The following is a 14,666-nucleotide window of genomic DNA, read 5'->3' as shown; positions in this document are numbered from 1 at the left end:
GGTGTGCCTGGATGCTGTCTGAACCAAAAACCAGCCTGTGCAGTGCTGGGGCCTGGCAGGGCTGGGGCAGCAGAGCACCCTGGCAAAGACAGACACAGCTTGAAGTGGCCACGTGAGCATCCCAGCAGCAGCACAGGGCCAGAGCTCACCTCCCCAAACAGGGAGAGCTCCCAAGCCCTGCACAGCTGCTGCTCTGGCAGATCACTCCCTTGATGAATTCCTGCAATGAGCAGGGGCCACCTCAGCACAGACACCCCCAGGTGAGGGTCCTGCCCCCACTCCTGCCCTGGGCACCACAGGATACCAGTAAGACATCCTCCAGCAGAAAAAAAAAACAGTGATAAAGGAAATCCACCCCAAAGCGGTAAGGCTGAACTTGTCTTTGAAACAAATCTTTGTTCCTAGAAGGGGCTGATTTAGCCCAAAGCACAAGCAGCAGTGACACAGCCCCCTTCCCACATCCACCCCTTCCCTGAGACCCCAAACAAACAGCTGCAGCTCCATCCTGCAGATCCTGGTGCTTCTCAGGTCTGGATGTCCTGGACGTGGTGGCACATCCTCCATGGATGGGGTGCTTTCCTCTCCCCAAGTGTCAAAGCAGAGTGGATAAAAGTAAGCCCTGGCTGGGAATAACTGTGGGGAACCCCGATTTTTGTGTCCCTGGTGTTGCACCACCCGGCTCTCCCCCTGCAATGGCTCTGTGCACCATTTCCTAGCCAAAAGCAAGAGTTCAGGGAGGGATGTTTCCTACACCACGACTTCATGGAGGTGCTGGCTCCTGCACAAACCATCCCTCCGAATGTCCCTGTGGGAAACAGCCCCCAGGTGCTGCAGCCCCTGTGGTCCTCACTGGATGCCCACCAGCTCCGTTATGGGGGGAGCATGGACCATCAGCTCCTCGTATCTCTGCAGGAACAGCCAGAGCCTGGAGCTGTAGCTGTCCTCGTTGTAGGGCAGCTTCTTCTGCTTCAGGTACTGGGAGACGACGGGTTTGATCTGCAAAGGCAAAGGGAAGGTCACTGCTGTGCAGGGTGCCCTGGTGTTTGCACAAATGTGCCCAGAACACACATCCCACGTGCCCAAAGCTGGGCTGGAGCAAGCAGCACCAGCTGCAGCGTCTTTGCTGTGAGTATTAAGGGGAAGGTGGTTTCCAGTTGCAGCATCACAGGGAGTTCACCCTGGCAAAACGCCCTTGGAGGGCTCCAAATTAGGAGAGATGCCCTAATGAGGCTTCTAATGAGCGCCAGCCACGAATGCTCATTGCTCACACCCATCATTACTGGCCCACACAGCCAGCTCCTTGATGGGACTGGGAGGCTGCCACAGGCTCAATTACCTCCTGCCCTGTGACACCTCTTGGGGGAGGTCGGTCCTGCCAGCCCCGTGGGCTCAAGCAAAGGACACTGAAAACAAGGGCCCAGCACTTGCTGTGGCCACCCTGTGCTGAAGGGCAGAGCATGGACCTGCCCTGGCATCCCCTCCAGCCGGGGCACTGCTCAGAGCCCACGGTTTGAACACACCCCGCACCTCAGAGCAGCAAGTAAGGGCATGACCAGAGTGACAGGAGATTTGCCTGGATGTTGTCTGAACCAAAAACTGGACTGTGCAGTGCTGGGGACACTTTCCCAATGGAATAACTGGGAGGGTCCTGCACTGCTGGAAGGCTGGAATTGGGACCAGGAGAAGGAGCAGAGAGCAGAAACCCAGGAGAAACAGGAAAGGGCTGGCAGGAGATGGGTCAGGGACTGCTGCAAAGCAGTGAGTGGCTTCCAGCACCAGAAGGAGCAGCACAGACAGGTCTGTCTGTGGAGGTGGGAAGATCTCCCGTGCCCGTGTCACCTCCCTGTGGGGCTGGCTCACCTTCAGGCACATGTTGTCAGAGAGGCTGGGGAAGAGGTGGTGCTCCACGTGGCAGCTGATGAGCGAGTGGCCGAAGGACCAGTCGAGGAGGGCGTTGCGGGGCAGGTTGAGGACACCCAGGCTCATGAGGTGGATCCGCTTGGGTTTGCGCTCGGCCGCGAACATGGGGAGGCCAATGTGCTGCAGGACACGAGGGAGGGCACCCTGGGGCACCTGTCACCTCCCCAGCCCCACACACGGGCACAAGGAGCCACATTTTGGGGTCTCTCTGTCAGCCCAAGAGCTGGGTTTGTCCCTAAAGTCATCCCATCTTGTGTTTGTCCGTGGAGCCACCAAGGAGCTCCCAGGCTCTGTTCCCCCAAAACATCCACACTTGGAGCCACCAGGCTCTCCCCACCACCTGAAACATCAGCCCTGCCAGTCCCGCCAGCCACTGCAGGGGACATCATCCTCACCCCCTTTGCACTCACCTGCCCTGACATTTTCCAAGGGCCACCACTTTCCACCCCGCACCACCAGCCCGATCCTCCTGGTGACAGCATCAGCACAGCTGCACCCACACGCCTTAAGGAGACACAAGCTCCAGCTAGAAGCATCAGAGCACTGGGTGGTGGCTTGCCTGTCTCCAGCACTGCTGGGATACCTTGAAGCTTCAGGTCTCTACCTGGAATATGTTGACATGGATGTAGGGGTGGGCCAGCAGGGAGCGGGTGACCAGCATGCAGAGCAGGGCAGACCATGGCGACTGGAAGCCCGAGACATGGAGCAGGAGCCAGTAGTGGCAGTAAAACCCCAGAAACATGCAGCAGAGGGTCCGGAGAGCCGCCTTCCACTCCACGTTCCTCAATAAATCTGCACAAGGAGGAGGAGGAGGCAGCGCATGGGCGAGGTGTTGACGTTTCCACACCACCTCTGCTGCTCCAGCAGCCAGGCTGCCCAGTGTGCCAACAGCCCCACAGCCCAGCCCAGCCCATAAACTCACTTTCCCCATCCTCCAGGTTGGCCCAAACCCTATAAAACTGCGGGGGTGTGCGTCTGAGAGACTCCCCAGAGCAGCAGATCCAGCTGTGCAACATCACTCAGGGGATTTGGACGCACCTTGGTTTCTTACAGTTTGCCAAGTCATTGCTGGTGCATTTTGTGCTGCCCAGAGCTGGGTCACACAGCCTGGAGAGCTTTGCTCCCCCAGCCTCTTACTGCTCTCTGGGCTCCTCTCCCTGATCGTTTTCTGGCACCATTGTTTCCCTGGAGCCACCACCTTTCCTGGCCAAGCTCTTTGTGTCTGGCCCCAAACCTCCACCCCATACATGGCCACCAACCACCCCATGTGCATCTGATCAACCTGAGACCCACGTGTGAGACTGAACCCCATAATGGCCACAGATCTGAGTTAAAGGAGAATGGATTTGGGTGCTGCAGAGAAGCTTTCTGCTTTTGCCAGAGATTTCAACATCCAGCACAAGAAAAGGTGAAGTATTTTCTCAGCAGAAAGCAGATGCAGAAGATGTGGTCCCCAGGGCAAGTGCAGGATCTCCTACCCTTCCTGCAGCATCCCACCAGGGGCTGCTGTAGTTGATGTGATGCCTCCAAACTAAGCAGGACCCTTGGGTGGGGAGAGAGCTGGGCAGTCACAAGCTTCCCACACCCAACACCCCGTCCCAAGGCGCCTGGGACACGTACCAAGTGCCACCAGAGGGGTGAGGATGGGCACTGCGAGAGGAGCCACGAACATGTAGACGTAGCGGTTCAGGAAAGGAAGCTTCCACGTGCTGGAGTCCCCCAGCCCAATGATGTTGGTGTAGCCGTGGTGGATCTTCACATGGTTGTACGTGGCCTGCTCGACTGTGAAAGCTGAGCAGAGCTGGGAGGGAAGAGAGAGAGAGAGTTGTGGTGCCAAGGTTGGCACTGCCTGGCTTGTGTGGGAGGAACCTGAGGAGATGCTCTGGAACCATAAGGAAGCACCATGGGGAGATGCTCTGCACCCCACAGACCCCAAACCAGCCTGGAAATGGACTTTTAACAGTTAAGCATGAGAAACCCTTCCCACCATTCCAAACATTGCCCAGCACCACAAGGAGCTGATGGGGTGTTTTTGGGGGCTGCCCCACTCACCTCAATGAAGAAGACAGCCCACACTTTGCTCCAGGACTTGGACTCAGTCAAGGCATTGTGGCTGGCCAGGTGGCTGCCCTTGACAGTCAGGGTGTGATGCACCACGCCGAGGGTGAGGACACCCGCCAGGAAAGGGATGGCCTGGGACGACCGCAGGCACAGGAACCCTGTGGAGAAACCAGCCGGGCAGGAGCTCGGCCGTGCACATGTCCTGCAGCCCTCTGAGCCAGGCTGGAGGTGTTGCTGCACCCAAACACGCCAGACACGGCCCTAAACCTGTTCTTCAGCTGTAGTTACAGGTGTTTAAACCACGCAAGTCACAGTTTGCCTCCTCATGACTGGACCAGCCACACTCACCCCTGTGCTGAAGATCTGGCCACTTCCAGCCTCGATGGCAACGAGTGCTGCAGGTGCCCGATCCCACCCCACAGTTCTGGGATGTGGCATTCCACTGGTGCCACTACTCTGCCAGGATTTCAGCATCCCCCCCAGGAGAAGGTCCCAGCTTTCCAGCCATGCCACCAGAGACCCACGCCCAACTGTTTTCCCTGGCACCCACCACAGCCAGGGCCACTGGCACCAAAACCACCATGTCCCGTGGTGGGACACATCACCCACTGCCCTGCCCTGTGCACATCTGCCTGGGCACCATCCCCTCAGCCCAGGCTGTACCCCGGTGTCACTGTCACCTGCTGTCAGGGGTCAGAGCGCACCAGGTCATGGGGTGAAGGAGTTATTGTGGCTTTGTTACAATCTCAACAGGCTCCCAGCACAAAGAAGCTACGAGGAGGCAGCGGGACCCCTGGGGACCCCCCCGGCCATGTTTTGGGGGGGCAGAGCCGGGTTACCTGCTGGCAGCAGCAGCAAGCTGCAGGCAAGGATGCTGATGTCCACGCCGTGCCGCTCCCACCAGCTGCTGCTCTTCACCACCCTCTGCACCAGCTCGGAAAGCTCGGCCATCAGGGCTTCCTCGGGCTGCCGTGGGGCTGCCCCGGGGGGCACGTCCCCACTGCCCCGGGCTGGCCCCGGCTCACAGCGCTGTGCCATCGCCTGTGCCGTGCCCCGCAGCGAGGGCTCCCCCATCCCCCTGAGCCGGGGGACCCCGCTGGCCGCACCGCTGACCTGCTGTCCCCTCGGCGGGTCCCCGTCCTCCAGGGGCATCCTGCTGAGCAGAGGCCACGCAGGCTGTCACCCCCAGGGCACCGACCCCAGCGTCCCGCGCACGGGCTGGCGGCTCCGGCAGCCGCCGAAGGACACGGGAAGGGCAGGGATGGGGAAAAACAAACAACCCCGGGAGAACGCAGCCAGCAGAGACGGCCAGAGAGCCCCCCAGCCATCCATCCCGGCGCAGGGACACCGCAGCCCCCTACTCACGGCAGCCCCGGCCCGGGGGCTCTCCCGGCGCTGGCCATCCCCGCACCGCTGGAGCCGCGGCCGGCAGGAGGAGGAGCGGGGGACGACCGGGAGGAGGGCGAATGCAGATGAGCAGCGGCGATAATCCGCCTCCCTGGCCCATTTAGGGGAGCAGCCCTGCCGCCGGGGCCGAGCCGGGAAGGAGTGGAAAAAAGATGGAGAGAGGCAATGGAAATGCTGGAGGCGAAGGAGCCAAGTGCCAGGGACAGCCCTGAGAAACCCAAGCACTGAGGACACGGATAGGGTTTCGCTTTTGCCAGGGAGAGGGAGCGAACGCTGCCTGTCCCACGTGGGAGGCGTTTTGGGGAGAAAAGCGGCCTTTTGCACAGCGGGGAGGGGCTGCGGGAGGAGGGGTGCCTGTGCCCCCCTGCCCGAGCTGCTGGGAGCCTCCCGCACCTCCGCTCTGCCGGGGCTCCCACCGGGGGCCAGGCCACCCCAAATCCATCCCTTGCAGCTCTGGCACCCAGCTCCGACCCCCGCGGGGTTTCTCTTCTCTTCTGAGCTGATTCTGCACGAATTTCCCCCATTTTCCATCACTGCCTCCTGACTCATCACCCAGACACTGGCATCCAAAAGCTTTGGGGATGCCCCTACACAGACCAGGACCCCCAAAGCCCTAATTCTTTATGAAGGAAAGCTAAAATCATATTGTTCCTTGCAATAGCATTTGATTCCTTCTTGCTTTGTTATTTCTCCTTGCCAAACCTCAAATCAGCTCAACTGATCCACCAAAACCTTAATGAACATTGACATGCATCAAATCCATATGGATTTGCCACAAATAAGGCTGGTTTGCTACACCCATCACTAGGATATCCCAGCCCCAAACTGGGATGGGCTCAGCACCTCCAGTACCATCACATCATCACTGTGATTTGCAGGGAAGCAAACCTCATACCCAAGTTACACCAAGCCCCAAGGAATTGTCATCATCCTCTGAAAAAAAATAATAATAACAATTTTAAAAAATCCAAGCTGCTGCAAAAGGGGCAGAGCTGAGAGTGCATCAGAGACCTGCTGAAGTTTAATTTCCACTGTCCAAAGCCTTAATGAACATTGACATCCATCAAATCCATATGGATTTGCCACAAATAAGGCTGGTTTGCTACACCCATCACTAGGATATCCCAGCCCCAAACTGGGATGGGCTCAGCACCTCCAGTACCATCACATCATCACTGTGATTTGCAGGGAAGCAAACCTCATACCCAAGTTACACCAAGCCCCAGGGAATTGTAATCATCCTCTGAAAAAAATAAATTAATTAATAACAATTTTTAAAATGCAAGCTGCTGCAAAAGGGGCAGAGCTGAGAGTGCATCAGAGACCTGCTGAGGTTTCATTTCCACTGTAAGAGTGTGCATTAGGAAAGACCATTTCTAGAGCCAGGGGCACTGAGGAATCCCGGTGCTGTGTGAAGCCCAGGCAGTGACTCACTCTGATGGGCAGAAGGGCTTTTGCCACCTGCCCACAGCTGGGAGAGCACCCAGGGATGCTGCCAGGCCAGGGGAGGCAGGTGTCAGGCCCAAATGTGCCTGGGGTGGGGCTGCTCCCGAGACGTACCCACCTGCATTGTCACACCTCGGGTGTCACCACAAGGGACAGCGGCAGGAGGGTGGCAGCCCTGCTCCCAGGGTGCCCTTTGGCAGGGGCAAGGGTGAGTTGTGCTGGATCTGCCATTGCACAATGGGGCAGAACTGGTTATGGGGGGGCAGCTGAGGAGGAGGGGGTGGGGATCAGCCACTCATCCAAGACCAGCATGATCCATGAGGATTCTGCAGCTGGCAGGTGCATGGCATCATTCATAGTGCTGCCACTAGGACCAGAGACCACCTGGGAGAGGAGAACAAATCATGGGTCGAAAACTACATGGGAGAGGCTGAAATCTGATTTCTGAGCAAAAGTGCTGAACCCAAAAGAGGTACAGGCAAGATGGGTGTCACAATGCTGACAACAGACCAGAATCTGTAAGAAGAGTCTGCAGAGCCATAAGGACAGTCAGCAGATTCAGGATTGCAGCCCTAAATCTGCTGCCTTACAGAGCTCCATTTCCAAAAGGAACTTTTAAACATCTGATTTCCTACCACACACAGGCCCAGTCACACAATTCCCCTGACCCAGCTGAGAACACAGGGATCAAAGCAAACACTGACCTGGCCCTTGCACTGTGGACACAAACACCTCCAATTTAGCAGGGAAAACAAGTGTAAGGCTCAGAAATCCTCCAGCACACAGCAGGGCAGCTGGAGCGGATCAGTGTAATCCCTGAGGCAGCGAGCTAGGCCCAGCAGCTGCTGACCCTGTGGCTGTCCCTTGCCCTGGGCACCACGGGGGTCCCACAGGCAGCCCCCACTGGCTCCCCAGGATCTGCCATCCCGAGGGATCCAGGGGAATCAGACCCTGCCACTGCCCTCATCTGCCCCTAGACCTGAGCCCAGCCCCTAGAGAGGCCAAATGTGGCTCTCAGCCAGCTCCTCCCGTGTCCCTGCTCCCCAAAGAGGAGAAAACAGGCCATTTTAGCCTGGCACAAGGACACACATGCCAAGCCACCAGGATCCAAGTGCTTCCTGGCTGAGCCCTGCCAGGGTGACAGCGCCTGCTGCAGTGCCAGAGGTGCAGCTGCCAGCCCAAATCCAGGAGCATGGAAAGGTGCAGTGTTTGTCCCCCAGGCTGTGGTGAGGAGGCAGAGCTCCCTCAGCAGCCCTTCCCTGCCTGCAGCCCACCTGGCACTCCCTCCTCCTCCTCCCGGGGGAGGAAGGCTCAGGCTGGAGGCGCTGGCAGAGGGACACCACCAGATTGCCCCAGGCAGGCACTCCCCAAACCAACACCGCCCCTTCCCCTGGCATCGCCCGCTGGGTCTGCGGAGATTCACTTTTGTAATACCCGGCTTTGGGCAGCACTTCCTCCCGCCTCTTTTTTTGGGTAATTAACTTAGTCAGGGATTAATTACCACCATCCCCTGCCCAGCACCGCCTCTTTTTGTCTTCTGGGGACTGGCAGAGCTGTGGGGTCCTGGAGGAGGAGGAATTCTGCGGGTTCGTCGCCGGGCTGCAGCCGTGTGCCCGAGCCGAGCGAGGAGCTCCATCTGCAGGCAGAGCTGTGCCTCCATCACCCCAAAGCAGCTCCTGCCCCCCAAATTCGGGCCCTGGCACACGGGTGTGCGGCAGTCCCGAGTCCCACAGCTGCTGCCCAGCTACGAGCTCCGGTCCCCGCTCACCCCGGGCTGCCCAAGGCCAGCGGGGCACCCCGAGCCTTCCCTGCTGTGGGATGGGGAAGGAGCAGGAGGAGCTCGGGGCAGGCAGCAGAGGGAGTCACAGCTCTGTGCAGCGCCTGTCCTGTGTTCAGAGCGCAGGAGATGGAGCTGCTGGGTTCCCAAGGGACGCCTAGCCCTGAGCTCGTGGCTTCCAAAACCTGAGACCCAGCCTGATCTGTGTGCCAGGGAAACAAGCTGCCACCAAGACCTTGCCCATGGGGTGCAAATTCTCCTTCCAGGGACCAAAACCTTGGATGCTGGGGGGACAAAGCCACTGAGCCATGGATTGCTAAGTCCTCTCCTAGGGATCAAGACCTTGGGTGCAGCTGCAGCCTCTCTGAGAGCTCCAGAGGTGCCAGGCTGGGATGGAGCTGGCAGGGGGTGAGATGCCAGATCTGCCAAGGGCTGCTTTTCAGCCCACATCCTCCCAGCCCTGTGGGACTTGGCAAGGTCACGCTTTTAACCTTAAATAAATACCCTTCCTGGGATATCTCACTGTTTGCATGGCACAAATGGCCACTTCAGGCTTCAGAAAACTTCCCGCTGGTGCTCGGCAGCTCCGGGAAGAGGCTGGGTGCCAGTGCTGGCTAATCTGGCCATCTGTGTGCATGGCACAGGCCGGACGGCGGCGAGACGGGGCGGGCAGAGCCCTGGGTCATGCACGGGGGAGGCAGTGTGGACAATGCCTGGTCTTATCCAGGCTCTTTTGGTCTTATCCAGCCTCTGTGTTGGCCCAGTGCTGCCCTGCACTGCCCCGGCACCCCCGCATGGAAGTGGCTGAGTGGCAAAAGCCCACAAAGGATATTGTTCAAACAGAAAGGGGTTGGAGGCTCCACGCCCTCTGTGTCATTCTCACCATCCTTTTCATTGCTGCTGTATTTTTCTCTTCTATTTGACCCTAAGATGGGTGCTGGAGAGATTGTAGGTGGGGAAATTGCTCAGCCAAACCTCAGTGATGAACACCTGGGATTTACCTGCCAGCAGCAGCCTGGTATGGAGACATCAACCTAACTCCTCACTCTGGCAAGCTTTAGGGGCTACGTGGCAGTGTAGAGACTGAACCTCCTGGCTCTGGAGCTGGGACAATGGTCCTCCAGGTGCTGGCTAGGCCAGAGTGCTGCTGTGCTGCAGGGATAGACCATCAATAACCCTGCACTTGCAGGGTGGGGACAGACCCTTGGGACAGCCTGGCAGAGTGGGAGATTCTTCCCTGCATGGAGTTAAACACAGGGCTGGTATCAGCTGTGCCATGGGCCCAAACACAACCACCTCCCCTCTTCCTTTTCTAGTAGCCACCTGCAAATACAAGGATCCCAAAGCTCAGGGATCAGCACCCTGAGTTAAGGTGTAATTTCTTTACTTCCCAAGGCTGCATGAGACTCACAGCAGTGGCTGGTGAAGGGGGGTTTATTCCAAGCACATGGAAACCAAAGCCAACACAAAGTCCTGCCCAGAGCCCTTGGATATCTCAGCCCAGGGCTCAAAGCCACAGCACCAAACCCCACCTTTCCCCATGAGCACCCCCAAAGCCCCTGGGGACTCGCTGCATATTCAGCACCGGCATATCCTGATACCAGTGCAGGAGCTGGAGCTGGGCCTGTGGCTGGGAGACAAGCAGCCTAATGTATTAGTTTAGTAATTAACTCCTGTAAATTGTGCATAACAGAGCAATTAACTACTTTAGCCAGGCTTGGGAAGGGGGGAGCAGGAAAACCTGTGTGCTCTGGGAGTGTGGGCATGGAACAGATTACCTAAGCCAGGCCTGAAAAACCTGGTGTTAGTCTTGGTTTATTTCCAGTGACCCCTTGGGGACTCGCTGCATATTCACCACCAGCATATCCTGACACCATACCTCGGCTGTGTTTTCAGTTTTATTCACTGCTTCATTCACTGCAGTTTTATTCATAACTGCTTTATTCACTGTATCAGCAGTGAATAAAGCCGTTGTCATCCACCCCTGCTCCAGCCCAGCTTAAAATCCAAAGCCTGGCTGGAGGTGTCAACTAATCACAGACTTCCTCCACTTAGCAGCTCAGGGCCACGGTAATCACTGGTTTGGATGCCTCTGCTCTTGCCCCGACCGAAACTGCTTGCCCCCACCCCTGTGTCCCTGGCGTCACCGCCTGGCCAGGTGTTACCCAACGCAGCAGCGCGGTGGAGGAGCCATGGGCTCCCTCCTTCTCCCCTGCCATCATGCTGAGCCTGCCACCAAGGGATGGTTGAGTCTTCTCTCCTGCCAGCCTGGCACGCCTTCTGTAATGCTGAAGTTCCGTGGGGTCCTGTCCTGGCAAGGATCAGCCCTGAGGAGGGAACCAGCCACGGCTCCAGCTCCAGCTGGCAGCCAGCGATTGGAATGGTGTTCCTGGGCACAGCTCTACACCTCCAGTCCTCAAAAATTAAATGTGTTTCTCCTTGTAAACGTGGCACTACCCAAGCCCAGCCTTCCGAGTTCCCAGTATCCTTCTGGTCCCCAAGCAGAGCCACTGGGGCTGGCACACACACGTCCCCGCAGGCAGGCGCCGGGCCGGCAGCTCCTATCAGACGCCCACACAACATTTTTACCTCTCAGTGCAGGCAGTGTAACTCCAGGCTCCATCCTCTGCCCTCTCGAGGAAAGAGGGACGTTTCCAGCCTCCTCAGTGTGCGGAAGGAGGATGTGGAGCCCAGGATGGCATTAGCTGGCACTCGCCACCTTGGGCTGATCTGTGACCGAGCTAGGACGGTGTGCCAGGGTGGCTGAGTGTTGCTGCCCACAGCTACTTTTGGGGGACAGTTCTCCCTGCCAGCTTCCACTGCTGCCTTCACGTGCCACAAGGGAAAGGACCAGGAAGGGACTGCAGGGCTCAAGGCCCAGTGCCTCTTCCTTTCTCACCCAGGAGTTTTTGAACAGGCTCTGCTGGGGCTGTTGCATTCACCCAGTTTAAGAAACCAGAGCTAAGGTGGGTACCGACCAGTAGCCATGTCTTCACTTTGTTCCTGCTCTTTGTGGCATCAGGATACCTTGAATTCATGGAAACCAGGAATTCCTGCAAGACAGCAAGCTCCCTGCTCGTTAAGAAGCCTAAGCACGGCTTTAATTGGCAAGAGGAGAGATTGCACGACGCATCTCCTGCACCTGAGACGGGCACTGCCCTCCTCTGGGCATGTGCCCGTGCTTTTCCCTGGCACGGCAGGCTGGTGCAAACAGCAATTATGTGCCATGCTGCCCGGGCAGGTGCCCGGTCCCACGCTGCTGCGGCCGCAGGGGAAGCGAGGGCAGCCAGGGCCATGATGTAAGAGCCGTGCCCGGGAGGCAGCGCTGGAAGGGAGCGAGCCGCCCGCCCGGGCTGGGAATCCAGCGTGCTGCGTCACCCCCGCGGGCTGGAACCTTGGTTGGGAGCCAAAGGGCTGCCCGAATCCAGCTGGACTCCAAGAATGCATCCCCACCTCGCCGGCCTCGCTGGCTGTAGCCTATTTTCCCACTTTGGGCTGCTGCAGAGAGATGATAGTTGAGCTGAGGGGATGAGGAGAGGGTCTGTCACAGCTCCATCTTGCTGCCAGGCCTAGGGACACATCCAGCCAGCACCCAGCATGTCCACTTGTCCATTGTATCCTTCCACTTGTCCATTGTATCCTTCCACTTGTCCATTGTATCAGCTCCATCTTGCTGCCAGGCCTAGGGACACATCCAGCCAGCACCCAGCATGTCCACTTGTCCATTGCATCCTTCCACTTGTCCATTGCATCCTTCCCAGTCGGCACAGGCAGCCCACCACAGCCCTGCTGAATTAGGCACTCACCAAGGGTAGTTTTTGTTTCTTCTTCCAAGCCAGTGCCCAGTGCTCCCTGCCATCCAGAGGGATAACTCACATGCTGCCTGGCAGCTATTTCATCAGCACAGCCAGACCCATACAACCAGTTAGCTTGGAAAAACACGATTCTTCTAATGATACCTTTGGAGAAGTGGTGCTCTGGATCCCAGTCGACCAAGGGAATCTCTGGAGGAGCCCTGAGGAGGTTGTGGGTCAGCTCTGGCTGGCACATGGCTTCAAACTCAGCCCTGCCAGCAGCACTGGGTGAAGAAGCTGCCTTCCATCCCCAGTGCCTTAAAAACGGCATTTTTCAGCCCACTAAGAAAACACAAGCACCAGGAAAGCTGTTAATCCTCCAGCTGGTTTTCCCATGAAAGAAAAGTCTCCCTGGCCCCATTCCTCCTGCTTTTCCCCTCCCACTGTAAGCCATTGCAGGTAAATCCAATGTGCTGCTCCTTAATCCCAGCCTGGGGAAGCAGGAGCCACCCTGACCCGAGCAACCTCACCTCACTGGTGCATTTCATTACTGACTTCAGCCAGGTCCTGCTGGGATCAGGGTCAGCAGCAGCCAGAGCTCAGTGGCAGGAGGGCAAAGTGGGGCACAGCAAAAGAGGGAGGAGGCCCACAAAAAAAAAAAAAAAAAGGGGAATAGAAACCAGGTTAGGGCTAAACTGTGGTGTAGAGGCTGTTGTGGCAGGTAGAGCTGCTGCTCTGCCAGACCAGGGGACCAGAGGGCCTCTGAGCCATCCTCAGCATCCTCACCAGATTTCCAGGGTTTTCCATCCTCTGGTTTTGGGAGTTGCTGTGCTGGAGGACTCAGGGAGAGCAGGACTACAGGGATGAGGCTGGGTGCAAAATGAACAAGAGCTCAGTCCTAAAGCCATTGCTTCTTCCTGCAAGGGCTCTTCTGGTCCATCAGATGGCCACGTGGCTCCAGAGGGTCCTTGCTGCCCCAGAAGTGTCAGGCCTGGACAGTGACACGTCAGGAATGGAGACTCAGAGAGCAGTTCTGCAGAAAAAGTAGGGTTTGTTTTTACCTTTCTTCCCTACTGGGAAGAGAACAATCAACAATGAGCCAAGCTTGGCACAAGGCAAGATAAGGCTGGCCTCCTGCAGCGCCTGCGGTGGCACCGCGAGCGTCACGGGGCCCTTGGCACAGCCCAGAGGGCTCCTCTGGAACTCACACAGGGCTCACGAGGGGCCACCAGCACCACCCTGGCACCTGCCAGCCCAGGAGGCCCACGGGCAGCTGGATCCACTGGAAAACACAGAAGGCATCAGGTAGCCACATCCCTGGCTGGGCCATGGCCAGCTGGAGGCAGGCAGGGAGCTGATAGCAGAATTTACCAAGAGAGGCCAGAGGCAGTTCTGGGAATAACCCTGCTGCCCAGCCTGAGCCCGCTTCCAAGAAGGATGTTTCATTCTAGCACGTGGCAAAGGTGATACCCTCAGAAAACTGGGAAATTCACTGTAAGAAAGGTGACTAAGACTCACGTTTTGTTGGAAAAAGAGGTGGAACCAGCCTCCTTGAAGTTCATGGGAAATCTCATGTTCAGCCTGGATGTGGGCTGATGGCTTTTCCCAATCCCACAGGACAACTTGTCACCTAGGAATGCACTCCATCTGCTCCAGAGTGGGAGAAAACCTGCTGTCAGCCATAGAGAAAATATCCCTGTAAGCTCTGCTTTCCCTAGCAGTAGGTCTCCCTTTCCCACAGTAAAAAGTCCTCTGGGCAGCAGAATTATCTTTCCAAAAGACAAGTCCACAGTGATGTGTGAGTGGGTTCCTGTGCCTGTTCCCTGTCCCTTGGGGGTGCAGGGCAGATTGCCCTCAGTCCTTGGGAAGGCTCTGCTGGTGGCAGGGCTGGTGGGGATCCAGGGTGGGGAGGACATCTGAGGAGAGAGAGTCAGGGCTGCCAGCTCCCACCCCTTCCTTACATACATAATAATTTTGGGAAGGAATAGTGTGAAAAGGTAATTCTTTTAGCTTCAGTCCCATCACAGCCTTATCCTGCTGCCAGGGCTGGCACAGTCCTTGGCATCACCTGCCCCTGGGGTGGTGAGGAAGCGAGCTGGTGGTACCTTTCAGAGAAGAAGACACCCATCCCATGTCAGCTCCTCCAGCCCCTGTGTGGGATGCCTGGGGAGGGCTGGGGACCTGCTCATACCCCCTGGCATGGACCAGGAGGCATTGTCTGATCTTCCCTTGGGAAAGGCACTCTGAGCACGTGGCAGCTC

At 57.5% G+C, this 14,666-nt stretch overlaps 1 protein-coding gene across 2 annotated transcripts; it reads right to left on the bottom strand.

Moving 5' to 3' along the window:
• Positions 1–363: 363 nt before the first annotated feature.
• FADS6 (fatty acid desaturase 6) lies at positions 364–5,462 on the bottom strand. Of its 2 annotated transcripts, none has more exons than XM_039716449.1 (7): positions 5,347–5,462; positions 4,821–5,134; positions 3,973–4,139; positions 3,541–3,721; positions 2,525–2,712; positions 1,861–2,040; positions 364–996 (listed from the first exon to the last, which is right to left on the bottom strand). In XM_039716449.1, the coding sequence occupies exons 1-7, from the start codon at positions 5,382–5,384 to the stop codon at positions 847–849; spliced, it is 1,218 nt and encodes a 405-aa protein (XP_039572383.1). In that variant the 5' UTR covers positions 5,385–5,462; the 3' UTR covers positions 364–846. The 2 variants fall into 2 exon arrangements, with proteins under 2 accessions (XP_039572383.1, XP_039572384.1); XM_039716450.1 differs by having other exon boundaries at positions 5,262–5,403.
• Between the last annotated feature and the right edge of the window lie 9,204 nt (positions 5,463–14,666).

Source organism: Passer montanus, unplaced genomic scaffold (assembly GCF_014805655.1).
Source record: "Passer montanus isolate IOZ18808 unplaced genomic scaffold, ASM1480565v1 scaffold35, whole genome shotgun sequence".
Classification (NCBI taxonomy): domain Eukaryota; kingdom Metazoa; phylum Chordata; class Aves; order Passeriformes; family Passeridae; genus Passer; species Passer montanus.
Note: the sequence above shows the minus strand (reverse complement) of the source record. Positions and strands in the feature narration are given on the sequence as shown.

What these genes read in the sequence shown, in the direction of transcription:
- FADS6 (XM_039716449.1), bottom strand. Translation starts at nt 5,384, where the DNA reads ATGGCCAGCGCCGGGAGAGCCCCCGGGCCGGGGCTGCC. An exon ending in GGGCTGTCTTCTTCATTGAG is followed by an intron (nt 3,722 to 3,972) that starts GTGAGTGGGGCA and finishes CTTCCCTCCCAG; the next exon opens with CTCTGCTCAGCTTTCACAGT. An exon ending in CTGACAACATGTGCCTGAAG is followed by an intron (nt 997 to 1,860) that starts GTGAGCCAGCCC and finishes TTGCCTTTGCAG; the next exon opens with ATCAAACCCGTCGTCTCCCA.